The sequence below is a fragment of the Oculina patagonica genome, chromosome 14 (genome assembly GCF_052425735.1).
Source record: "Oculina patagonica isolate OP01 chromosome 14, crgOcupat, whole genome shotgun sequence".
NCBI classification, from domain to species: Eukaryota; Metazoa; Cnidaria; class Anthozoa; order Scleractinia; family Oculinidae; genus Oculina; species Oculina patagonica.
The window spans coordinates 5,769,583-5,795,661 of NC_135771.1; the positions used below are offsets into that span (position 1 = coordinate 5,769,583).

General features: G+C 37.9%; 1 protein-coding gene across 1 annotated transcript; it reads right to left on the reverse strand.

The window, feature by feature from the left end:
* Nucleotides 1-1,638: 1,638 nt before the first annotated feature.
* On the reverse strand, nucleotides 1,639-25,012 carry LOC144638116 (structural maintenance of chromosomes protein 2-like). The gene is made up of 33 exons (XM_078497298.1): nucleotides 24,763-25,012; nucleotides 23,487-23,636; nucleotides 22,988-23,110; nucleotides 22,507-22,545; nucleotides 22,104-22,214; nucleotides 21,527-21,571; nucleotides 21,239-21,331; nucleotides 21,008-21,085; nucleotides 20,625-20,687; nucleotides 19,142-19,195; nucleotides 18,695-18,790; nucleotides 17,772-17,961; nucleotides 17,370-17,424; nucleotides 17,095-17,215; nucleotides 16,802-16,860; nucleotides 16,112-16,171; nucleotides 15,802-15,859; nucleotides 15,129-15,209; nucleotides 14,201-14,347; nucleotides 13,450-13,572; nucleotides 13,226-13,307; nucleotides 12,516-12,651; nucleotides 11,872-11,996; nucleotides 11,317-11,402; nucleotides 11,004-11,111; nucleotides 9,767-9,832; nucleotides 9,089-9,166; nucleotides 8,239-8,304; nucleotides 7,459-7,587; nucleotides 6,556-6,756; nucleotides 5,815-5,940; nucleotides 3,311-3,462; nucleotides 1,639-2,453 (listed from the first exon to the last, which is right to left on the reverse strand). The coding sequence occupies exons 1-33, from the start codon at nucleotides 24,928-24,930 to the stop codon at nucleotides 2,072-2,074; spliced, it is 3,651 nt and encodes a 1,216-aa protein (XP_078353424.1). The 5' UTR covers nucleotides 24,931-25,012; the 3' UTR covers nucleotides 1,639-2,071.
* Nucleotides 25,013-26,079: the final 1,067 nt, after the last annotated feature.

Below are 26,079 nucleotides of genomic sequence, written 5' to 3' on the forward strand. Positions count from 1 at the left end.
AGAGATGCTACTTGCAAAGAGATGCTTTCACCTCAAATCGAAAAAGCTGCTTGCACTTTGGGTATCTTGGGACTTTGACCCTTAAATATAACATAAATTTTTCTTACTTATTACATATTATGCATCAGCATTGTTAACCTCGTTCCCAGGGCTTCTCTACTTTTCATCTCAGTCAGGAGAGAGGCCCTGGGAACGAGGTCTTCAGTAGGAGGTGCTTTTTTAGGGTTGACCGTTAAAAGCACCACTTTTGACCATTGGCCGTTTAAATACGTTATGTTTTGTTTACCATTGTCTACCGGAGCCTGTTTCGGTGTCGCATGAATGAACAGGTCCAATTTTGACCTGTTTTAGAACCTCGTTAAAGCCATTTATGAAAAAACCTTCTTGCAACCGGAAGTCCTTAAAGACGGAATTCAGTTGTCGTAGAACACCAGAATTAACAGCAAAGGACCCAGCGTTTAGGTTTAGTTTGGAATATCTAAACTAATCGAAAATTAATTTGACTGTTGTTTAACTCTGTATTAGCTTTGAGTGGGCACAATTGGGACATCTGACAACGAATTATGGCTGGCTCCTTGACGGATGACGGTTAGTTTTTAGTTCATTTGACCTTTCATCCCATCAAAATCCTCTTAACCGGGTTAATTACTCAGATTTCTTACCCTAGGGCCGGGCATTAGTATACCCCAGGGGTTCAATTTGCCCCGGACTTTATGATAAAAAATATATTAGTATGTAACCACACCTGATAAAAAACATGGCGGATGAATGCAGAAAAGCAAGCGGGAAAGAGCGGAAAACCATGTTATCTGTACTGGTTTCAGGTTCTGTTCGTTTTTTGGCATCAGGGCTGGTTCTAGTACTTTGAAATTTTGATTTGCTTCGCCAATTTTGGTTGAGCTTTTTTGTTGGTTGTGTTTTGTCCCATCGAATTGATGAACTGTATTGTGATATTTTTAAATAAAAAAAATTGAAAACAATGTCATTATAAGTTGTCGGTGTTATTACAATGGAAGAGGAAAATGCAATGAAAACAGTCAGCGAAGTCTGCACACTGACTTCTGGCCTGTTTTGTTCTTTTCACGAATAATTCACAAATATGAGTGTCGTAGGTAGGCTTAATTTCACTCCATCTATCCTTCCGTCAGATCCTGTTAAACATTTTGTTTATCCGCTGACTAGCGCATGGCACTTGTGCATATCAAACTTTACATAACAAATTAAAAACGTGACTAGCCAGACGTCATCTGTTTACACCAGAGGCGCCTGAATGATCTTAATGCCAGCAGATTTTGATCACTGATAATACTTCAAATGCTAGCTGATGTAGCATTACTATCAATTAATTTGTCTGATGTAAAATAGTCGTAGTCTCAGAGGGACCTTTGATTTTAAATCGGATTTAACTTCAGTTCCGACACTAAGCCAAAGCTTAATATTTTTACGGTATAACTCTCAAGTTTTTTAAAGGAGAACACCAAATACCCCGTCGCCCAAGGTTACTGCATGACGCATCTTACTAAACATCGTAGTATAATGTAGCGTAAAGCTATTTCCTGACAGACACATGTGCACTGGGGCTGGGAGTGGGGGAGAGAGGGTTTCGCACGGTACTCTTAGAACACGTAGGTAAGAGTGTAATATACAAACACTGAATAGTTTTAATAATACGGTATACAAAAACAGCAAAAATATTTACAAGAGATTAACCAGTGTGAACACAACAAGCTAATAGCTTATCCCTCTACTGCTGCAAGGGCGTGGGCCTCAAGAAACAGAAAATAAAACAAAATGTGCTTGTGGTAATCGCTAGTGTTTGTGATGTTTGACCACTTTGTAAATCGAGCTTGTCGTCATTACAAGGCATGAAATATTAAAATCCTTGGAATTTTCTTCAGTATGGAATTGCTGTAATAATCTTGTTGAACACGGCACCCTGATTTTATATTGTACACGATGTTAGATTCACACGCCATTCCCTGCAAACGACATGATACATTGTCCACCGTCTTACTTTTAGTTTGCAGAGCATTTCCGGGGAGGACAATTTAACCCCAACCTAATCTACATTTTAACCTTGCGATGGCGTGAGAGGCTGGGAAGGAGCGTCAGCTCTCAACCTCTTGCTAGGGTTTTTCTTTACAGTGCTTTTCCCTCCCCGCCCGATTGCTCCACTGCCATCTCCATCCCGAGAGGGCTGGGACTGAGCATACCGCGTGACTGTGGAAACACCATCGACAAATTTGGTTTTGAAGAGCACATTGGCATTGTTAAACATGCCGTCTTTGAGAGACACCACAATGAACTGGGAATGCTTGAAATGAGCTCTAAGCATCTGGCCGATGTTCTGGGTGTGTGACAGGTCCAGGGCGGCGTCTACCTCATCTAGGATGTACAGAGGAGCGGGTTTGAAGAGCAACATGGAAAGGATGAGGGACAACGCGACCAGAGACCTGCAAAAGTGAAAAAAAAAAAAAAGACGAGTGAAAAATTGAATTATAGCTTCACCACTTAAAAGAACTGATCAAAAGCTTTCTTTTGAATGGTCAGACCAGGGATTCATCCACAGAACCACCTTGTACGGCACAATAAACAGTACCACATGAAAGTACTGCTCAATAGCTTTTATTTGAATGGTCACTCGCAAACTAAGGTTTTATCCAGAAACTTTTAAGTTAAAACCACTTTGTACAGCTTGAAAGTACTGCTCAGTAGATTTCATTTGAATGGTCACACACTAGGGTTCCATCCAGAGACTTAAACGTTAGAACCACCTTGTACAGCATAATAAACAGTACCACATGAAAGTACTGCTCAATAGCTTTCATTTGAATGGTCACACACTAGGGTTTGATTTACAAACTTGTAAGTTAGAACCACCTTGTACAGTATAATAAACAGTACCACATGAAAGTACTGCTCAGTAGCTTTTTATTTGAATGGACACACACTAGGGTTTGATTTACAAACTTGTAAGTTAGAACCACCTTGTACAGCATAGTAGACAGTACCACATAAAAGTACTGCTCAATAGCTTACTGTACATTTGAATTGCCCACACACTTGTGTTTCTTCCACCAACTTTCAACTTAGAACCACCTTGTACAGCATAATAAAAAGTATTACAAGCAAGTACTGCTCAATAGCAGTACTACATAACAAACTTTGAATTTTAAACCACCTTGTATTAGTTGTATTGCATAATAACATAAGAAAAAATGCTCAATAGCTTTCATTTGAATGGTCTCACACAACGATTTCATAAACAGACTTTCAAGTAAGAACCACTTTGTACAGCAGAGAAACAAACCTTTGACCACCACTGAGTTCACTCAGACTCTCTTTCCATACATTTCCGAAAGCAACTTTCACTTCCAGCCCGTCTAGTTCCGTTTGTCCTTCAGGAGGTGCCAGCTTGGCAGTGGTCCCAGGAAGAAGGGTAGAAAATATCGAACCAAAGTCCTGAAACAAAAGGGAAAAGGTTAACTATTTTTTAACGAGGACATAGTTTATAAAGGAATGGGACATTACTCTAAATCACAAAAAAAGGTGAAAGTGTGTTCGAGGACCTTTCTATTCTTGAAAACGTACACCATAGTATACCATTCTAACTCATTAATTATGCCGCTTTTTTTATTATCATGACAAACACACAATAATTACAACAATACAATAACTACAACACTTACACAACTAACAGGCTCTGCCTACACTAATTACAAAACAAATGTACGATATTATATCCTATTTACAAACAAGTTATATTCTAATTGCCGCTTTTTTTCCAGTGAAGATAAGATATGGGAAAAGATTGTGACCAAGGCAATGAGCGATTGGGTGAAAAAGCACTATAGCTGTGAATTACGTCGCCGAAGGGCAGGCGTCGAAAATTCGCTCGGACTTCCCGGCTTGCGCATCTCTTTCGTTTCGAAATACCCCGAATCTAAGCAAAGGGATCTTTAAATACGGCGATTGTGCACGTGGCGATTAAGGTGGCCCGCGGGTAATTCCGGGAGCGAAGGTGCTATTTTTTAAATCGAATTTTGGGAATGAAAACCGTAACCGATTTCTCTTATTTTTGGTAGTCATAATAACAAATGTTCAAATTTTATAAAGCTTTACCTTTTGAAGCCCAAAATATAAACAATTGCGAGAAATAAGCACTTTATGAAAAACCTATTTTTCGAAAAAATGCGAATATTTTCAAAACGCGAAGATGGATTTTTTTCTAATTAAGGTCAATTACTTCAAGTAAACCTAGCTTTCATGTGAGCAAGTTTCAACTAAATCGGCTGGGTACAAATTGCTGCACAGTTGACTGTTTATTTTTCGCATAAAAATATTGTAATTGGATATTTTCGCCAGCCATTGCAGCAATGCTTAATTAATGCTACGATCACTTCTGTCATTTGAAAGCTCAATATCCCCTAAAAAGTTGCTGAAAAATCTGAAACGATTGGATACTTTCCGCAAAAGTTATAATCAAATGAAGCATAAGTGGTTTACGGTGCGAAAATTGCAAATGAGAAAAATTCAATCTTTTTCGAATTAAAAAAAATCCACCGATTTTTTTTCTTTTAATTTTTAGTATGCAAAAATCCAACATATACGCAAACGCCATTATTTAGTTTTGAGCGTGAAGTCTCGATGAAACTCGTCAAATTTGGCTCTTCAAGATAGCTACCTCTCGTCCTTCAGTTCAAAACGCTTTGTAAACCCCTCAACTAACAGTAAATTATTCAAACCTGACGCATTCCCAAGAGTATTTTGCTCTCAAAGACATTCATTGCACAAAGAAATGCACAAATGGAAGCAAAGCTTGATTTTCATTAGAATTACAAAATACTCTTGGGAATGCGTCAGGTTTGAATAATTTACTGTTTGGTGAGGGGTTTCCAAAGCGCTTTAAGCTGGAAGACGAGAGGTGGCTATCTTGAAGAGCCCAATTCGACGAGTTTTATCGGGACTTCACGCTCGAAACTAGATAAGAGCGTTTGTTTATATGTTGGATTTTTGCATACTAAAAAATAAAATAAAAAAAATCGGTAGATTTTTTTTAATTGGAAAAAAGATTGAATATTTCTTAGTTTATAATTTACGAACCGTAAACAACTTATACTTCATTTGTTTATAGCTTTTGCCGAGAGTTTCCGATCGTTTCAGATTTTTCAGCAGTGTTTTAGGTGGTATTGAGCTTTCAAATGACAGAAGTGATCTTAGCATTAATTCAGCGTTGTTGCAATAGCTGGCGAAAATACCCAACAACAATATTTTGATGCGAAAATTCAACAGTCAACTGTAGAGCAGTTTCTACCCAGCCGATTTAGTTGAAACTTGCTCACACGAAACCTAGGAAAGCTTGAACTTATTGACAATAATTAAAAAAAAATCTATCTTCGCGTTTTGAAAATATTCGCATTTTTTCGAAAAATCAGTTTTTCATAAAGTGCTTATTTCTCGCGAATGTTTATTTTGTTTGCTCTAAGATTAAAAGCTTTATAAAATTTGGACATTTCTTATTTCGATTGCCAAATATCATAGAAATCGGCCTACGTTTACGTGCTTAAAATTTGACTTAAAAAAGAGCACCTTCACTCCCGGAATTACCCGCGGGCCACCTTAAGCATTACCTAACACATCTATAAACAAACATGGTTATGTAATCCACGCACCTCTGAATTCCACGTCATAATTGTCAACTGCAAGGACTGACATGTACTTCAATATAATTTTTCATTGTGTTGAATTTTTATCTTCCATAATCTGTGAGGAGATGTACCGTCCTAAATTAAGGGAGTTTAATGAAAGCCTTACCTTGTTGACTTTCTTCCAAGCGTTTCTCAGTGCTTCATTTTTCTTTTCGTCAAGTTCTTTGATGACGGATGCAATCTTATCTTTGTCATTCAGGACAATTCGTTTCTTTTTCATTAAATCGTTGTACTGTGTAAAAACAACGAAAGCAATTATCACGTTTGTGTTTTCAATTTATTTTCCACGGTGGAAAAGGTTGAAAACATGAAAGAGCATCATTTTAGACACGTCTCTTCTTGATGTTAACCCTTCTTGTCTTGTCCGGCATCAACCGGGAGGAAAAGCTACAGGAAGTGGGAAGTTAGGGACCTCCCTATACCCTACCCCCCCCCCCCCCCCAACCCAGTGTGATAGGAGTTCTAAGCGGATTCGTCATCAGAATGATAAACATAGCAGGGCCGTAACTAGCAATAATTAAAAACAAAATACTTTTAGTAGAGAAGATAATCCCCATTTGAACAAGATTAATTTTTCTAAAGAAATACCTTGAAAGTGCTGTAAATAGCGTTTCAGAGCTTTTAGATTTCGAAATTTTCTGAGTTGCATTCCCCAGACCCCTCTAGTGGCTCGTGCTTTGGGCAATCGCAGATTTTGCCTTGTTGTTGCCAAAAGCCTGGCTACGGCCCTGCATAGTTTACCCATGTTTTGCTTCCTTTCTTGTCCCCTCCCTCCTCCCCAACCGAAGCATGCTACAAGTTCTACACAGACTGGTCACCAAAAGGTTAACATAATTTGTTACTTCACCTTCTCTTCAGCCTTTCCCAGCATGTTCATAGCCCTCATGTTTACGTTCTTGCCCAGTTTCTCCTTGGTTTCTTGCAGTTTGCTGAGCCGTCTGGAGACCTCCTTCATGTCGTTAGCGGCAAAATCGTACGCAGTGTTGGGCTGCCCGAAAAATTGCTTCTCGTTGGAAATCCAATCGTACTGTTCCAACATTTGCTCAACCTAGCGAAGAATACCGAAACAATTCAATGCTTGGAACAAGTTTCATATAAAGTATCTATGCCCCCACCCCCACCCCCCACCCCCAAGGCAACTGAAGTCTCACCATAAACAAAGATGTGCTCTTAGAATAACTGCAGGGTGCCCAAAGGCTTTTATGTAAGTAATCTTGGGTGCCCAGCTCGACTAATAAGCTTTCATGATAGCAAAGTCATACAAGTGGCTCAAATACACAAGTAAGTCGCCTGTGGCGCCCGGGCACTGCGAGAGCACAGCTATGATGAAGGATGAAAATAAACTTATAAACAGTGCAATAGAAAGAAAACTGAATAACCGCCAACATAAAACCTGACAGACTCAAAATGGTAGTTTACCAAGCTAGATAAACACCGAAAAAGCGCTGATAAAGCAAAAAGGAACAAAAATGGCGACATCTGGAGATGATATAGACGGAATACAAATGACGAACTTTGAAATTTTCTGCTAAGGTTTTCAAGAGGCGCCATTTACGACGTAGGCAATACACCAGCAGACTTGTTAAAGGACTCTCGGAACGTCAAAAACTTACTCAAAGCACTCTCCTTTTTGGGTTTATAGTATTTCTGTAATGTTCGTCTACAGTTTTAAAGCATTATTTAGAGATTTCCCTCTTCTTTACGACCAAATTACATGCGACAGAATTTTTGAGGCAAAAGGAAGCCATACCTTTGTAGCGGCATCTCTGCTGTCGCGTTGAAACTTGTTAACTTTATGATCGATTTCTTTCAACTCCAGCTGAATATCCTGACCTTGTTTCTGCAGGTCTCGCTGCTCATTAACTTTCTCACTGATGGCCTGTAATATCATGAGCACAATATTGAGTTGTAGGAGTTTCTATTCTGTGTTTTAACGCGGGGCTCCTGGTTTTCGGAGGTTGGCACAGCCATCATGGTACACTTAGAGGGACTCTGTCATGGGGATTTCGCAGATTTTGGTCTAAACTTTTCTGAAATATTATAAAGTGGTAGAAAACTTTACCCATGAAAACATTATTTTTGAACATTTTACTGAAGATATATTGGGGATAGAAATCAAACACTGGCTATAAATATCGATTTTTTTTTTGAAGGCGCGGAAACATTTTAAAAACGTTGGCTAACGTTTTCAAATTGCAGTCCATTTCCATCCGAGCCACCCGCAGCTTAACGTGCTTTTAAACAGATTTGGTACTTTAAAATAGCAATTGTTAATAAAAATGGACCATTATTTTCAAGTTTCCTACAACACAAAATATATTATACATTTTGGCTGTTCAAAAATCTTTTAAAATCCGTAACATAGTCCCTTTAATCCCAGAATTCGTGTTTACTGGCATTCGAACGACTTAGTCCAGTTCCAACAATGACCTGTTTTGCGCTAAATTTGGACCTGCAGTATCTGAATCCCAGGTTTTCTGTTCACTAAAATGCTCAAATTAATAGACTAAGATATAAGCGCCATACATACCTCATTGCACGCCTTAAGAGTTTCTTTCTGTTTATTCAGTTCCTCAGCTGCCTCTTGCACCGCTTTCTAGAATGGAAAGACAACAACCTTATAGTTAAGATAAAGAAGATTTCTAAAATTAAAAAAAAAAAAACGCGGTAAGGCTAATGCAAAAACTAAGTATTTCCATCTAGCCAATCACTGCAAACGCTTATGTCGTAATAAACCAATCAGAACTCAAAGATAACGCATGCAACCGGTGCCAAGCGCGGGAAAACATGCAATCTGGTTTCAAGCGCGGGAAAAATGAAACCAATGCCAAGGGCGGGAAAACATTCCACCAGTGCCAAGTGTGGGAGAGTACGTTAACCAGTCTCAAGCGCGGGAAAATGTCAAGCGTGTGAAAGCATGTAGCCAACACCAACCGCGGGAAAATGCATGAATGCCAATAACGAAAAGTAGAATGCAAATGAGTATAAACGCCACGAGGCTAAAAAACATGGGCGTGTTCTGAAAGAAATAGAAGGAATCTAGGCGAATTTTTCGTTTTATGCAAGAGTATTAGGAATGCCGGCTTCTTTAGAAAGTGTTTTAGGAAAATGATCCGCCATTTCGGTTTGTTTGTCTGAGTCTTGTCTGAGTCGTGATGTCACTCGCGCGCTTTGCTATTGCGTCCGGTTTACCTTCTGACTGAAAAAAAGAAGACACACACATTTCCTTGGATTGGTTGAAGCTTTGCTACAAAACCTTTGAATCAAAGAAAAAGCTCAGAAAACGATACCAATGCAAATGAAGTTTTACTTTCAGTGGTCAATCAAACATCACCCTAAATACTATGATAAAAGCACCCAATTTTGAAGTAGTTTTGTACCTTGGTTTCCTTTGCTTTCTCCGTGAATTTCTCCACTTGCTCTTCTGCTTTGGAAATAGCATCATCAATTGCCTTTAACTGTAACAAAAATGCACATAAAATTTTAAATAAATATACGCTATCATCGACACTGCAAACAGCTTTTAAGAGCTGTCAAACTTGCAAAAACAATGACCAGTACTCTCTTGTAGTTTTATGTAATATACATATTTACATACCTTTCCATAAAAGTGTCAATTCATGACAAACTTTCGGCACCTTTTCCAAATGTTCCCGCAGATAAGCCGCACCCTCGATTTCGAGTGAAGATTTTTGGAAAAAAAGCGGCTTATCTGTGGGTGTTTACGGTAATACCCAATCATAAATACAGCAAATAATTAAAAAACATCTTTCTGCCCTGGCTTTTCTCTGAATGCTAAAACCCTGTTTTTGAAGAAAACCCGCGTGGGTTCAGTCAGCTTAGGGCAACATGGTTTAGACAGGAAAAGGCACCATATCCCCCAATAGCATTAAACTACCGGTACATCCGAAACAAAGTCGTGTGGCAGTTAATGTATTACGGAGAAGCCGTTTTGTAAGGATCTCCGCAGGGCACATGTAGAGCGCAAAGCGCAAAACGGCTTTAGAAGGGACAACTAGGCTAACTAGAATACAGTCTAGAACCACCAGTTTGCTTACTTGTTGGTCCACATTAGACATCTCATTCTTCACTTCCTCCATTTCTAATTTCATCTCTTCGACTTCCTATAAAAAAGAACAAATGGGTGATACAGGCATTTATACCATGCCATAGAAAATACAGCCAATCAGAATACAGGAAAGCCGTTCTATATTCGACGGTATCCAACCCAACCTTCCCATCGTGCGCTGCGATCTTGTTCTCAACGAAATTTAGTCAGCGTATTTTCTATGGCATGGTATAAAATAGTTACACAACACTTTCTTGTGGTATACTATGGAATATCCCACTTGTCACTTGTATTTTCTTTGTATACACACTCGCCTAAAGGCTTGTGTGTATACCGAAAAAATACAAGTGACTTGTGGGATATTCCATAGTATACCACTCAAAAGCGTTGCATAACTAGTATGCCGGTATCGTGTATTATATCTTGTGTTCTCTGTTTCAACTTTTCCTCCAACGATTAAGACCTCAGTAACCTTCGGGACCACTCATTCGCACTGGCAGCGTCCAAGCTATGGAACAAGCCTCCCGCAGAGATATGCCATGCCAACTCAATTTTAACTTTCAAGAAACTCCTTAAGACTGTTTTTATTAAAAAAGCGTTTATTAGCTTATTAATATTAAGTAATAATTATTGTAAATTTGAGTAACAGTTATTGTAAATTATTGTAAAACTATATGTAATATTAATTTAATTTTGCCTTTAATTTTTATTCGTATTACTCTTACGCGCAGGTAAGCATTTTGGTATGAAATATGTGCGTCACAAATACTAAATTATTATTAATTACTATAAGTTGTTCGCGAAACACTCATGAGGGTTGTGTAATAAGATGTGTCGCAGTTGTGCAATACATTGTGTGACACAAAGTAAAGAAAGACTGTTGGTCATGTGTCGGTATGTTATGCCTGTATTCTGTTAAATCGATATTAGGGACCTTCAGATCGGAGTACGAGTACGAAACTGAGTACGAGTACGACAATTCTAATCTACTGACTATCAATTATCACATATTACACCAATCTCGTAAAATACTCTCCCTTTCAACTGGTCAGCAAGAGGGAGGAGTGAGGACTCTGGGAACATAATTTTTTATTAACTGGATTGAAATTTAAAAGTCGTGCTTGTACTCCAATCTGAAGGTCCCTATTGCATCTCTTGTTACAAGTCCATCAGAAAGTACAGAGAACTAACTTACAAAACCTTGAAATTAATGCAGAATTAATCACCTGTTGTTTTGCTTTCATGGTTTTGGTTGACTCTTCAGCTTTCTTCTTGCTTTTCTTCACTTCTTCCTCTGCTGTTTTCAGTTCCTTCTCATGATGAGACTTTGCTTCCTGCAATCAATCACGAATGTGAGCTTCTGAGAGTTTTCTTTTGGAGATTTTGTCGTTTAGGAAACAAAACTGTCCACAAAGTCGATTAAAAAAATATATATTAGCTTGCTAATTGTGTTGATGATGTGGTGTAACTCAAAGCTTCAAGCTTTTACATCTTTGAACCGTTGAATGTTAGCAAAAAAAGAACATGACATTATCAAACCTTCATCTTGTTTTCAACATCTTTGCATTTCTCAGTTGCAGCTGCTATTGTTTCCTTCGCCTTGGATATTAACCCTTGCTGTTCCTCTGCAAAGGGAAACCACACAAAATGAGTAAGATTGGCTGATTGATTAATTGGTTGATTGGCTGGTTGGTTGGTGGGTTGACCGTTCCACCAACCGGCCCACTGACCCACCCACCAACTTACCGATTTACCGACTGAAGCAATACCTGACTACAGCGAGATCTCGCTTTGCATGGCTATGACATTAGTGCATGGTAGATGACGGCATGCCCTCACATTTTCTTATAACTCCGTGAATACTGATTTAAGAAAAGCAGTGTTAGCTTTGTTCTAAAAAACAAGCACTGTGAGAATCTTGTCTGTTTACGGTCACTCCTAAACTCAAATTAGCATTGACAGAGTTGAGGAAAAAAGGCATGCCATCATCTCCCAGGCACTAATTTCATAGCCTTGCAGAACGTTACGTCAATTAAATATTATTTTAAATGTAATTAAGACTGCAATTTATAATGAAGGCAGCAGTGGACGTACCAACTGTTTTTTGCAAGGCCTCCACGTCTTCCAGTTGATGATGGTGAGTGCTTTGTTTCAGACGAGCCTGGACAAGCTCAGCTTCGTGAACTTTTAGGTCGTACTGTTGATTTATCTGACGAAATCTGAAAATAGGTAAAAATATATACTGATATAATGTATAATTACCAGTGGAACCTTAACTGCTTCAATCTCATATACTTGCTCATCAAGTGCCACAATTTGCATCTTGTGCCCCTTCTACCATGTGACACACCCATCCAATTTTCTCTCCAACATTAAAATATCTTTTCAACAAATTCTCACTTAAAGTTGCCCATACTACCTTATTGCTACTTATTTTCGCGGTACCTTAATTTCGCGAAAATGGAACATGCATAATTCGCGGGACTTAATTTTCGCGACTTGGCCAAAAATACGTAATGAACATAAAAAAATACAATATAAAACGTTTGAAATAAATTTTTGCGGGTCTTTTATTTAACCATTTTTTGAAAATCGCGAAAATTAAGTCCCACGAAAATAAGTAACACTAAGGTGCATCAATTTTTCCTACAATTTCAAGGCAATTTCTTTCAACAGTTAAAGTTGCCTCACACCGTAAGAGTGCTGTACAAAAGTTACTTGTCATAACATTAACTTACTTTTCTGCCACTTTCTTACAAGTATCCAGCTCTTTGATAACACCTTGTAACTCTGTGCTCTTCTCTTGCAGTGTGGCTTGTGCTTCGTTTAATTCTTGTAACTTGACCAGGATGGAGGAATGCGATGATCGAGCACCTAAAGTAAAAAATAAAATTGTCAGTCTTTTCTAGGCAAGAATAAGGGCTGATTACTGGGGCAAATTTAAAACAAAATTAGCCTGCATTCTTGAATTAAATTTGCTGAGTTTTTCACATGCCTGCTTTGCTGACATTGCAAATGAATCCAGCAAAAAATAAAAGTTGTGCAAGGTTTTTAAAGGGGCAGTGTCACAATATTTTAAGTCATTTTTCTGGTTACTTTCAAATTGAAGGAAACCTCAAAATGATAGTTTTCTAACATAGAAAAACAACAAAGGAGTAATAAAAACGCAAAAATAACAAGGACGATTTCAACTGACGTAGATTAAAACGGATTACAATTGACAAACTTGAAAAAACTTGCCAATTTTTTCAATAAGGTTCTCCGTGACATAGCCCCTTTAAATAACATTTTTTTCTGTTTCGACAATGTAAGTCAAAAAGTACTATAACGAACAAACGATCGTCGTAGTTATGAAATGCAATTTCAGCAGCGGATAGCGCTATCCACCCTTTGAACAACCAGGGCCAGAATAGATGTTTTAATCTCTATAAGCATTCTTGTCGCATACCTCCTGTAGCTGTTCCCTGAGGATCAAACAGGTCTCCACCTAATGTAACTGTCCTTGCCTGTACTTTGGGATCATAGGTGACCTGCAATAAGTCACAAAACCATGTTTAAAGCCGGGCACTGACATTTTTTTGGCATAACTATGATAATGCAAATTTGAAAATCTGATTGAAGGCAAGGCTCCTGAATAGTTGAGTAAGACAACCATTTCTTTTTTTTGTTTACCTTTTTGGCTATGTCCATGCCATCACACACAAAGGTAGTTCCAAACACGTAAGCCATAGCTGCCTTGACTTCTTCATCATAACCAACAAGAGACAGTGCAAGACTGACATTGTCCTTACCAACCTAAAAAGATAAAAAAAATGAAATTTAAACAAAAGAATCCATAAATGTAGATGCATAGACTTCTTGCAGTTCAAGGTGGTCCAAATTTTTAAGTTTGTGGATACAATCCTGGTGTGTGCCTATTTAAACAAGAGCTACTGAGCAGTACTTTCATGTACATGTGGTACTGTTTATTACGCTGTACAAAGTGGTTCTAACTTTTAACTTTGTGGATTCAATCCTGGTGTGTGACCATTCAAATGAGAGCTACTGAGCAGTACTTTCATGTGGTTCTGTTTATTACCGGTATGCTCTTCAAGGTGGTTCTAACTTTTAAGTTTGTGGACACAATTCTAGTGTGTGGCCATTCAAATGATTGCTATTCAGCCGTACATGTACCGGTACTTTGATGTGGTTCTGTTGATGTACTGTTCAAGGTGTTTCTAACTTTTTAGTCTGTCTATGAAGCCCTGAAAAGTTTCATTTAACTATTAAAGTGACCATTCAAATGAAAGCTGTTGAGCCGTATTTTTTAATTTTGGTTTTTTCTTTTCACTTTTGTACTTGAGAACTCGACTCAGGACTAGAGTCAATGAGTTAGCTTTAAGAAAGCAATGCAATAAAAATTGTGATCACTTCGTCAACTTACCAAGCTCTCTGCTCTTTTCACAACATCATTTGTGAGGGTTCTTGCAGCAATTTTATTCAAAGGGATAAATGTGTACCGGCGCTTGAGCTTGCCATTGCTAATCAACTTTTTACCAGTCACTTCTGTGTCTACCACAACATTGTAAAGCTAAAAATAAGCATAGAAAACATGATATCAAATGGTCAGTCCCTAAGTAAAGAGCTAGTAGATAGTACTAATTGTGATATACTTGATCTTGTGATGTAGTTGAACCTCAACCAGTTAATGGACCCCTTCCGTAGGTGGATAGTGTTACGTCATAGTCTCAGCCATATACAAACACATAAATTATACAGTTTTCGGTTTAACCTTTCATAAGCTGACACCTACAGTCAACTCTCGCCCTGATTCGGACACCCCGCTATTGCAGACACTCGCTATTACGGACAAAAATTCAGATCCCCGGCAAAAGAGGTTTGACTGGAGATGACTCCTGCTATCACGGACTCTCGCTACAATGGACACTGTACAACGTCCCAAGCGTGTCCGCTACTAACGAGAGTTGACTGTACTAAGCAGACACTTTTCAGGTCCCAAGAGTGTCCCCTTATAGAAGGGTCGACTGTATCAACTTTTGACAAGAAGCTAATTTTAACTAAATGTATTGAGAGCTGGAAAAGTTGTACTGCTTACGATCTAAAACTTCCATGGAGACTGTGAAATTGCATGCATTTTAGGCATCCTACTGATGAACGGTTACGGCAATTACATTAGAATAAAATTACATTACAACTATTTACGGGAGCGAATATTGTGTTCGTGGTAATCCTCTTAGAATTTGACAACAAAATACATGTATAATATTATTAATGGTAGAGTGAAATTAAAATTTTAAAATATTTAATATTCAAATGCTCTGAACTTGATGTCCTTGTACACACACGCATACCTTTCCCCCAGCAGTCACTTCCAGACCAGTGGCAGTGGACACATCTTTGACATGTATCAGTTGAGCAACAAGACCTTTGACCTGTGAAATGCATGCTTTAAGTTAAAAGACTTGCAGTTTGCTTAAAATGGAACTGCTTACAATAGCTATGTACTTTTATACTTAAGAATGCAGGCTAAGTGATACAGGGTTCATACACTTTTTCAGGTCAAAAATTCAAGGACTTTTCAAGGACTTTCCAGGACCCTTCTTGGAAATTTCAAGGACTTTTTTCTTGAAATTTACCCCAAATCAACGATTTCCAGTCTGTTGTGCCATTGATGTGCTTGCTGAAGAACTAAAAAAATCGCTTATTTTGGTGGTCTTCTCATTGCCTTGAAGCTTTTTGACGTTCAATTCAAAAATCAAGGACCTTCAAGGACCAAAAACCAATTTCAAGTACTTTCAAGGCCTTGAAATCGAACTCCTGAAATTCAAGGGTTTTCAAGGTTTTCAAGGTTTTCAAGACACGTACAAACCCTGAGTGAAGCACTAGAAAGTTAAGGTCTTATGTATAAGCATGATGTTGTTATTGTGGTGCAGGTAACATAAGGTTTGCTTTATTATAGAAAAGTTCTTGGAACACTAAGAAAATGTAGTACAAAACTCATTACATTGCAATTCTCTAACTCACTTTGCTTCTGTTGAAACCTGTCTCTGGATCTCTGTACTCAAACTGAAGGTTTGGAAATCTGAAACAGGAAGCAAATCAATAACTTGCTAGTTAGTTATTCAATAAAATAAAATATATTTTACATTTTATTTGTAATTAGAATTTTTTGAGTGTACATTATCACATGTACATGTACATGTACTGTATGCACCTTATCAGTTAACAACCTCTTAAAGGAGAACATGCTTCTTAGGACCAGAATGATAAGTGTACAATATGTATTTTACCCTTTTACTCAAATTAAATAAAAAAGAACAAATTTAGGCCATACTTAGCTTCAAGAGTCTCCACTTTTGTCCTCAGTGCTGAAACTTCAGCTTCAAGCTCCCTCCTGCACGTAAGCAGTGATATATGCAAAATTACCATAGTCAATTAACCATTTGTACACAGATTAACTGCTCATAACTTCATCAACTTGATACTCTCCTTGTTACCACTCTCACAAGTGAGCAGCTTTAGTTATGACCATACCGGGGCTGTCATTTTGGGGCTGTAACCCATAACACCTGTCACGGCTGAGTCATCCAATGTTACAGGTGAAGATGCCAATCGGTGTTACATTACACTTGCATAAAGAGTGAAATGCTGCTGGTGATAAGTTCAAAGGCCACAGCTGATCAAAAACATAATGACGGCTCAATCTGCATACTGCTGTGAAACCCCATTTGAATTGTCACTCATACAGTGTACATGTTCTCTTTAACTGAGAGCTTTGACTATACCAAATCTTAAACTAAAATGTAAATAGAGTATTACTGTATATGGGCTGACTTGGAAAACAACTGGTTCTAAAAACCGAAAGTTTAGGGTGTTGGCTTATAGGGGGTCGGCTTATAGCCGAATAAATACGGTACTTGTCGTTTTGCTTAACCTTCATGAACCTTTACATTTGATACAGTGGTTTGTGTAAGTAATGTACATTGTATGTTTTAAACATAAACATAATTGGTGCACAACATACCTTTTGGCTGTTAGTTTTTCCTCTTTTCCTTCTTCGTATTTAAGTTTCTTCATTTCATCCTAAAGCAACATCAAATTGTGGAAAAGTTGAAAAACTTACTTGTAAAACAGCAAAAAGTTTGCGCCTGTAGACCAGGTACAAATTTGATTTAATAATTCCACAATTTAATGTTGCTTCGACAATTAATTTTTTTCAGCTGAACTATGTAATATTTCACTGATATATTCACTGGTTTGAATATACTGTATACTAATTAAAACAGTATTTTTGTAGTAAACTTCATGTGCACAAACCTCAAGCTTGGATTTACTCTTTTCAATGGCATCATAAACATCCTTGTCCTTCTTGTAACTTTTTTCCGTGTTTTTCAGCTCAGACTGTTTTTTCTTTAATTCTGACTGAGCGTGTTTAAGTCTGAAAAATAAAAATAAAAAGTAAACTATTTAAGACAGCTGGCTGGCCTGGACTTTTTGCTAAAAATTTCTAGTACTTCTTATTATTTCCAAAGGAATGAATTTCTTACAGCTAAAAATGTTATTAGAGTTGGTTGTAAGAAAAGGTCACTTACTTCATCTGGGCCTGTTTTGATTCAGTTTCAGCAGAGCTAATTTCATTCTTACAAGCTGTGAATCAATGGTACATGGTTAGGAAAAATTTGCAACTAAACGTTCATACAAAAGAAGGTGCTTGAATGATTGTAGTGGGGCATCTGGCTGAGGGTGTTCCTTCAGCAGAGCTGTGCTCTAGCAGAGCCTGGGTGCCACAGGCAACCCACTTTCGCTTTTGGGCGACTTGTATGACGTTGTTATCATGAAAGATTTTAAAAGCTGGGCACCCAAGATTTCATACATACCCTAAGAGTCTCCAGACACCCTGGTTTTTTTCTTAGAGCACAGCTTTGCTTCAGTCTGTGTTATTTTGTCAACACCCAAAACAAAACTTGCACTAGCAAAGAAAGTTGCAAACTTACTCATGACTTGGTCTGCAAGGGTTTTGTCCTCGCCACCTTCATTACTGGATAATCCTGCTGACACAGCATGGAAATGATCCTGTGCCACTTTGACTGCTTCGCTGTCTGCTTGACTTTTCTCCTCTAACTTGACGAGAAGATCACTCAACTTCTTCAGTTCTTTTTCTTTGTTTTTAAGTTGAGATTGATCCTAAAAATGATGAAAACAATATTACTCTCAATTTTAGGTCATATGTTCTGATGGATCAACAGGTTTAGGTTGGTTGGTTTTGTTGAGTGCTTTTGTGTTCTATTCAATTTCCTTTCTCCTTAAAAGAGCTTTTTTGATTTAGCTCCAGCACACGAAACGCTCCAGGGTAGCACCATGGGAAAAGAAATTTGGAAAACCCATGAAGCTGAAAAAATTCGGTTATCAAGTGAAGTTACACCTGCCCCCCCCCCCCCCCACCACGTGCCCCCGCCTACAGACTCTCCAGGAGGGGGAGGGGAGTCACAAGGCAACCAGAGCAGGAAAAGAAGAATGTCATCTGGGCTTGAATCTTTGATATTGGACATCTACTTTATGGTCAATTGACAGCTGTCAAAACAAGGTATTCACTGACCAGTATCACATGAACAAATTGAAGGCTCATTATGTTTTTTTAAAGCTGCACGCTGACTTATTTTTTTGTTAAGGGTTATGACAGGATTTTGTCAGCACAATTTCTGTGATTGGAGTTGATGAGTTATTTCAGCTATGGATCTTTCTTGAGTAGTATATGTTTAATAACTTCAATAACAGTATTTTAAATGAGAGCATTTTCACAAAATTTTAAGAACTAGAAAATAAGTGTGGAGCTCCACTTTTAGGCTTGGCTAAATTTTTATATTACTGTCTTATTGTGGCAACTTAAACTACGGTATTTAAGTTTATCATTACTCACATCATCAAGGTTTTTTGTAAGTTTTTTCTTCTTTTTCTTCTCATCAGCTAGGGTATCTTTCACATGTTTCAAATCAGAATTTGCCTTTACATCAACCTACCAAGGAAAATCAAACATAAGACAGTTTGCAAGCTGAAACAAGAGGAATTATTTTGAGCTACACTGTAAACCAGTGGATATACATGAATCAATTTGCGTATGATTTTGCACTGCAGTACGCCTGCAAATATTATACAATGCATAACAGAAAAATGCATTGGCAAATGAATTGGCAAAAATGCACTTGTAAACAGGTCGACAGTTCATTGTCAGATTGTACATCCATCTCAGTACGTGTAGTATAATTATTATCTCAGAAATGTTAAGAATTATGTCGCTGAATTGTTTTAAATTTGCAAAGTTGTTGTTAGGAGGAGTATGTTCTTGTTTGATTGTTATTTTTATTACCTTTGAAACCTCATCAAATTTCTTTTCTAGTTCTTTCAAGGCTGAGCCTGATTCCTGTAAAAAGGGTAAGATGGTAAAACAATTTAAATTGTCATGTTCTCAAGCAAGTTGCAAGACAAGCAGTAAGAGAAGGGAGAAGTAAGAGGAGAAAAGGGAAAGAAATGAGCTAGAAAGGAAATGAACAAGCAAGGGAAGAAAAATCAACAGGCACACAGGCAGGAAGGAAGGGAGAAGAGGGCGCCTGAAGGACAAGCGACAAGAAATGTGGTCGGACAGAACCGCCGAAAATGAAGACAAGTCCAATGTCCGACCACATTGGGAGCGGACTGAGAAGGCAGCCAAGTCCGATGACCGACTGTTATTTGCAACCCTGGAGAAGGGTTTCAGAGAAGGGGGAAAAAAGTAATGTACATGTACACGTATTTACAGTGAAACCAATTCTTGCTACCCATTAGAAAAATTGACCTGTGATAACTCAGACTTTTAAAATTTTGAAACCATTTTCTGTTATGTTCAAACATTGAGGCATACAATTGATACTAAGCTCCTTTGTTTGTACATTCAACTTTTCTACAGATGATCTGTGCATCAGTGAACTGCGTTGAAGCATCAAAATTTTCATTTCAAACATTGTACAGAAAAAAGCTTCTCCCTTGGCTTGAGGGTGACGAGTGTGTTTTAAATAAATCAAATACAGAACCTTTACAGCTGAATTTACTGCTTGTAAAATATTATTAATAATGCACTTCAGCGTAATTAATTTGATGCCATCTTCGATATCTCAATCTCAAAATTTTTTCGAACTTACATACAGTGTACATGTAGTTTTATTTCCCTTGGAGGTTTCAAAAATCAGGATTCAACTACAGTATTGTTTTGTTGAAAGTGCACTTTTTTAGTTGGCAGGGCATATCAGTTTCCAGGGTTCGTACTCTTTTGAGCTTTTGAAATTCCATGACTTTCCATGACCTTTTCCACGACTTTTCAAAGTTTTCCATGACCTACAGTACCGCTCAAATGTAAGTTGACAGTCCCTTGAGCCTCGATCCTCGAGACTCGATCCTCGAAACTCGTCTCGTTTCGAATTTCGAGGCTCGAGGATCGAGTCTCGAGTCGAGAAAAATAATGAGCTTGTCACTTGAATGATTCCTCGAGAATAAAATTGCTCAAGCGGGCCACACTCTCGAGTGTTGTACTATGGTCGAAGCCAGCGTGCCGGCTACTCATCTCTGCTGTAACAATGCGCGCTTGGTCGTTTAATATTTCGAACCGTCCCAAAAAGTTTGACCATTTTTCTTGGAAATTTACAATTGTCTTGATTTCAGGTACCTTTTTACACTTTTCCTCACAAAAAATAACCAGCCTAATTAAATTCCATGGCTTTCCTGGTTTTCCATGACCCGTTCAAACCCTGAGTTTCATTAGGGATGGGGAGGGGGCTTAACTTTTATCAGATGGAGTCTTGCATTAAAAAAGAACTTACAGCACTCCTTTTCTTCTCCAATTCAGAAATGACTGCACTGATTTCTTTTATCTTCCCTTCAATCTGTTAGATGTAAACATTGCAAGCGTTAAATTGTTTATTGGGGTTACAGCCTTGTTGGACAAGTGTTAATTCTGTTGTTTTATCTTTGGTTTAAATTTTTCCACAGCATGCCAGTTTGATTTTTATTTTTTTAACTATCAATTCAATATCAAATGATAATCTAAAGCAAAGGGAGACAAAAATCAATGAAACCAGTTTGAAAAAACTTTAAACCAAAGAAAAATTTAAAACAAAACATACACTTCAAAAACAGTGAAAGGCAGCTATAGCTTTTAAAAATCTATTTTGTACATTCCTGGACACAACAATCCACAGTTTACCTCCTCTAGTTTCTCACGAAGTTTCACATTCTCCTGTTTGATATTCTCCAGTTCAACTCCAGACTTTTTCTGTACATCCTAAAACAGTAACATAAAAAATTTTAATTACCGGTAGTAACTTAACAAAAAATCAATATTATATTTAAGTTACATCACATAATGATGAATTATGGTCCCCAGTCCAACAACGCAGCATTATTATTACAAGCAACACTTCTCTGACAGTTTTACCTCAGCAATCACAAACTGGTGAGCAATGTACAGTCTTGAGAGGTGCTCCACTTCTCTCATGACCTTTTGGTATTCAAGATAAGAAGCTCTTTCCTAAAATAAAACAAATTAATAATAACATAAATAAATTCACAGAGTGGCTCTTCTGATATGCTCAAAACATAATATACATTGTATGATTGACCTTCAACTGTGTATCACCTGATCAATTAGGTACATGTACACTGTCACTCTACGTTTCGCATTTTTACATTGGTAAAGGAAATTTAATATTATTGTGATTCTAACCTCTTTTAGTTTAGTAAGGGTTGGAGTTATTTCTTCAGTAAGAATCTGAAATAAAGAGTAAACACAGTATGTTATTACTAGATGCTAAAAAAAATGATATATAAAAAAAAACATTCTGGGACATGACCAGGTACAGTCGACCTGCTTTGAAAAGACAACATAACAAAGGTACATGTACAGCAGTCAGCTATAAAGTACAGTTCCAGAAAATATCCATACCCACCCCATGGAAGGTCATTGGAAATTCCTAGGGGGTGGGGGACCTCAAAAGCTAAAATTTTTAAAGGAAAGTATGGGGCTTAGTTGGAATTTCCAGAGGGGTGGAGGGATTCAAACCAAAAAAACCTTCCATGGGAGGGGTACAACACTGTATGGCTATTTTCTGGAACAACACACAATATCGAAATATGGTAACCCACAATGCCAATTTACTGCTGGAAATCTTACATGTATGTAAGTGTATAGCCTAAACACCAGTGAAATACCTATTTGCTGATTTAGAAGAGTGGATTTTCTTATTGACATTTCACATTCCTTTTTGTATGAACAATTGAAATCATCGTTCAACTTAACTTACTGTTTCAATCTCTTGCAGTTTGCTGTCCTTTTTCTCAATGGTTCGCTGCACAGACTGCTTTTTGCTTTCATACATTCTTGTGCCTGCTGCTTCTTCAATCATTGACAGAATCTAAATGATTAAAATAGTTCAATATATATCATATTATTTCTAGCAAACAAGTTACTATAAAGGCTGTGCAATACATGTCTTAGTAAGTTAACAATTATTATTAATCTTTGTTTGCCCAAGAGCTCAGACAGCATCAAGTTTCATGTTATTGTACAGTTCACATTCATATTGTCTGGAAAAGTTGTTTGACTACGAAGATGACAACAGAATGGGTTTCTAACAACATGTTCAATGTACAGGTTGTATAGTCAGTGCCAGGATATTGCATGTAGCATACATGTACACAACTTACTTCTGGTGGTTTCATGTTTAGTACTTTGGTGATTCTGCCCTGAAATTATAAAAACATTAACTCCAACTGAACAACTTCAGTTCTCCGCATTCACAAGTAGAAAGAAAGGATAATAAAAATTAAACAATGTTGGAAAACAATTCTAGTTATACTGGTATATGTCATAGTTTTTCCTTTGCAGACACTGTTTGGGGGGGGGGGGGGGGGCTATCACACAAGGCCACGGGGAGCGAGTGTTGCGCGAAGAGCCCAAACAATGCTGCAAAGAAACTGTACATTAGGCTTTAAGTGGCCTGTAGTCCTGATCTTCATGCATGTAACGAACTTGTGGCTTTTTTTCAGGGGGAGGGGCCAATGATACAAACACTCAACAGTCATAGCTGGTGTTACAGTTTACCACCATAAGTAACACTCTGTAAGACAGTGCCTCGTGCAGTCAGACATCATTAAATTTTTTAAGATAACAATGTAGTTTACTAACCTGCATGATAAGAAAGTGAGGGTTGTTGACATTTAGCTGAACTGAACGAAACAAGTCTTGTACTCTGGTGTTGTTAGCATTACATCCATTGATTAGGTATTTGTTCCGACCTCCAATAACAACCTAGAGTTTAGACATTTTGTTAGAAATATGTGTTCAACTGTTTGGCATGTACGGTATGCGATTTATTACTTTGTTTGGACATTGAAGATTGTCCATAATAGAGAGGTGTCCGTATGGAGAGGTTCAAGTGTACTTTCAATTACCATTACATATCGTCCATCAATATTTTGTTGCCAACGATTGATTTGCTTCCCCCCCCCCTTAATCCTGGGACAAGGCCAAATTCCCCACCCCCTGTGCCATGGGTTGGTGGGGGGGGGGGGGGGAGGGAAGTGAACTATGCATTAAGTTCATCTCAGGTGAAAGACAGGCTACAGGCTACAAGAGTATTCTTTATTGTACTCACATCAATGATTTAACTCATAAGTGTCCTTACCTGCCGAGATACTGTAATTTCCTCAAATGATTCATATCCTAAAGGACTTTGCTTTTTGTCTGTGTTGTCAAACGTGATTGTCACAGTGGCTTTAGTTACGCCTGCCTGTCCACTTTTGTACACTAGTTCCTGCAAACTGCTTGCTCGTACCTACAGTATGCGCAAGGCAATTAAGTTAAGTTTTGTCAACAATTTAATGTATCAACAGGGTTGCAAATAATTTATTTCACTTGAAAGGAAATATGTCCTGCTACAGCTGTAGGTCAAGCCTACATTGTGTAAAACATCCTTGGCCGGACAAAACAAAATTGAAGTTGGGCAGATTTTTATTCATGACTTACTTGACTTATTGCCAAAGCCCTAAGTGGGCATAGGGCTGGGCTGATTTTTATTCATGGTTGCCATAAAATGATTTACATGTACGGTCCAAAAAAAAAAAAATTGTCCGGACATCATGTCCGACCACACTTGGGAATTTGTCTGACATTAGCAAGTTTGGCCGGCCAATGTCCAATAACTGACTGTTATTTGCAGCCCTGGGCCCAGTTGTTCAAAGGGCGGATAACGCTATCCACTGGATAAATCGCTATCCAGTGGATAGGTGTTAACAAAGCATACTGCGATATCCACCGGATAGTGATTTATCCGGTGGATAGCGTTATCCACCCTTTGAACTGATCAATAAATTTTATTCAAATTAAGCCATGAAAAACAAACCTCAAACTTAATATAATACTACATGTACATGTACATGTAGTTCTATTCTTAGCTATCATTTTTGACAGAACATTCTTCTTAGCAAGAGCGAGAAACCCACAACAAGTGCAGAGGAAGTTTGCATGCAATTTGAGAATTCTTATGGATGGAACGTTAGACGTGCAGGATTGTGAGTTGAAGTTCAATAGCATCCACGATGTAGAATTAAAATAAACGTAAACATTGCCCGTGACTACAAACAGCTACAATTCAAGTTTAACGCACCCTTTAAGCTGCTACATGCATTAATATGAGGAAACCTTTTGAATCCAGTTATTCAAGATTAGGCAAAACAAACAAACAAAATTGCTGTTTGGGAAAATGGTTCAAAGTTTACAGACCATGACAAGAACTACGATCGTATCGAAACAAATAAGCTTTATACACACAGTACAGGTCTAAAACACAGTGCAGTTATTCTATTCAAGTGTAATCAAAAGAAAACGTTGCATTTTATACAAATCATCAAAATGTAAGCTTACCAAATGAATACACAGAAATCATTTCTAAGCTTATTTACCTGAGATAAGTTCGAAATTCCAAGCAAGAAACAAATCGAGTCAAGTATATTCGATTTGCCGCTGCCGTTCAAGCCAGTGATCGCATTAAACTGCGGGTCGAACCCGGAAACGGTTGTCCGTGTTGCATACGACTTGAAGCCATCAATAACTACCTGTTTGATGTACATTTTCAAACAGAAACGAAATTACAAAATGCGAAGAAAAACATCAGTTGGTCGAAGGAACTCGACGCTCCGCCGCTCTCGTTCTTCGCGCCGAAACCTTCCCAAAATGCCTTGCGCGCGTCATTCATTCCCAGTCTACTCGCGAAACGTCAACCACAGCAAAACCATACCTTAAATGGGACACAGGAATCCCAAGAATGAAATTTCTCGCAACATCTTCATTTTGCACTCCCATTTCGCAAAACGAGTTCCCTTTAGAAAGATTTGCGATTTTTTTTTAAATTTATTTATTTACCAGTACACAAAAACGTGCTAATACTTTAGATGCTTAGATTGTGATGAAGAGAATGACTGGGGGTGTGAAAAAAATGTTTTCAGAAATGCACAGTTCATATCTAGGACGATATCAATGCCAGAATGTCATTGAAAATTCAAATGGGGAAGGGGAAGAAGCAGTTTAAAAACCAAAGCAACAGTACAAATATTTTCCAGAAGGGTTAGGGTGGGTCCAAAAAACCCTTGCCAGAAGTGTAAGCCACATTTTCATTTTGGTTTGATTCCAATTTCTGTGAATTGTACTGGTATCTCATTTTTCCTCATTTTATTTTGAAATTACTGGTATCTATTTTTCATATGTTTCAAGATTTGCTGCACAAATGTCCCGTGTAAAGAGAAATTCTCTCAATGATTCATCCAAAACTCAAATGGAAAGAAATCACCAAAAAGAAACCCATTCCTCAACAAGTGTTAATTTCCAAAGGGGGGGGGGGAAATATCCTAGCATACCTTCCCCGTAGAAGGGATTTTTCCTAAGATTCCGCCCCCCCCCCACCCCACTGGAAATTTCAATTAAGCTTTATACATTTCCTTCAAAGTTTTTGGTCTCTGAGACCACCCCCTCCCCAAGAATTTCCAGTCCCCTCTGTTGGGGGGGGGGGGGTTATGGACACTTTCTTTCATCACACCAATCAGACAAATAACTGGATACTTAAAATTTGGCTTCAGTTTTAATAGCCTTCTCTGACATGAATTTATCCACAAGGATAGATACTTTAAGACATCAAAGTTGAAATATTACATTAGGGACTGGCCTAAATATATTTATATAATAATGAATCCTCCATTCCCTTAAATACCGTTTTGCATTCTTCA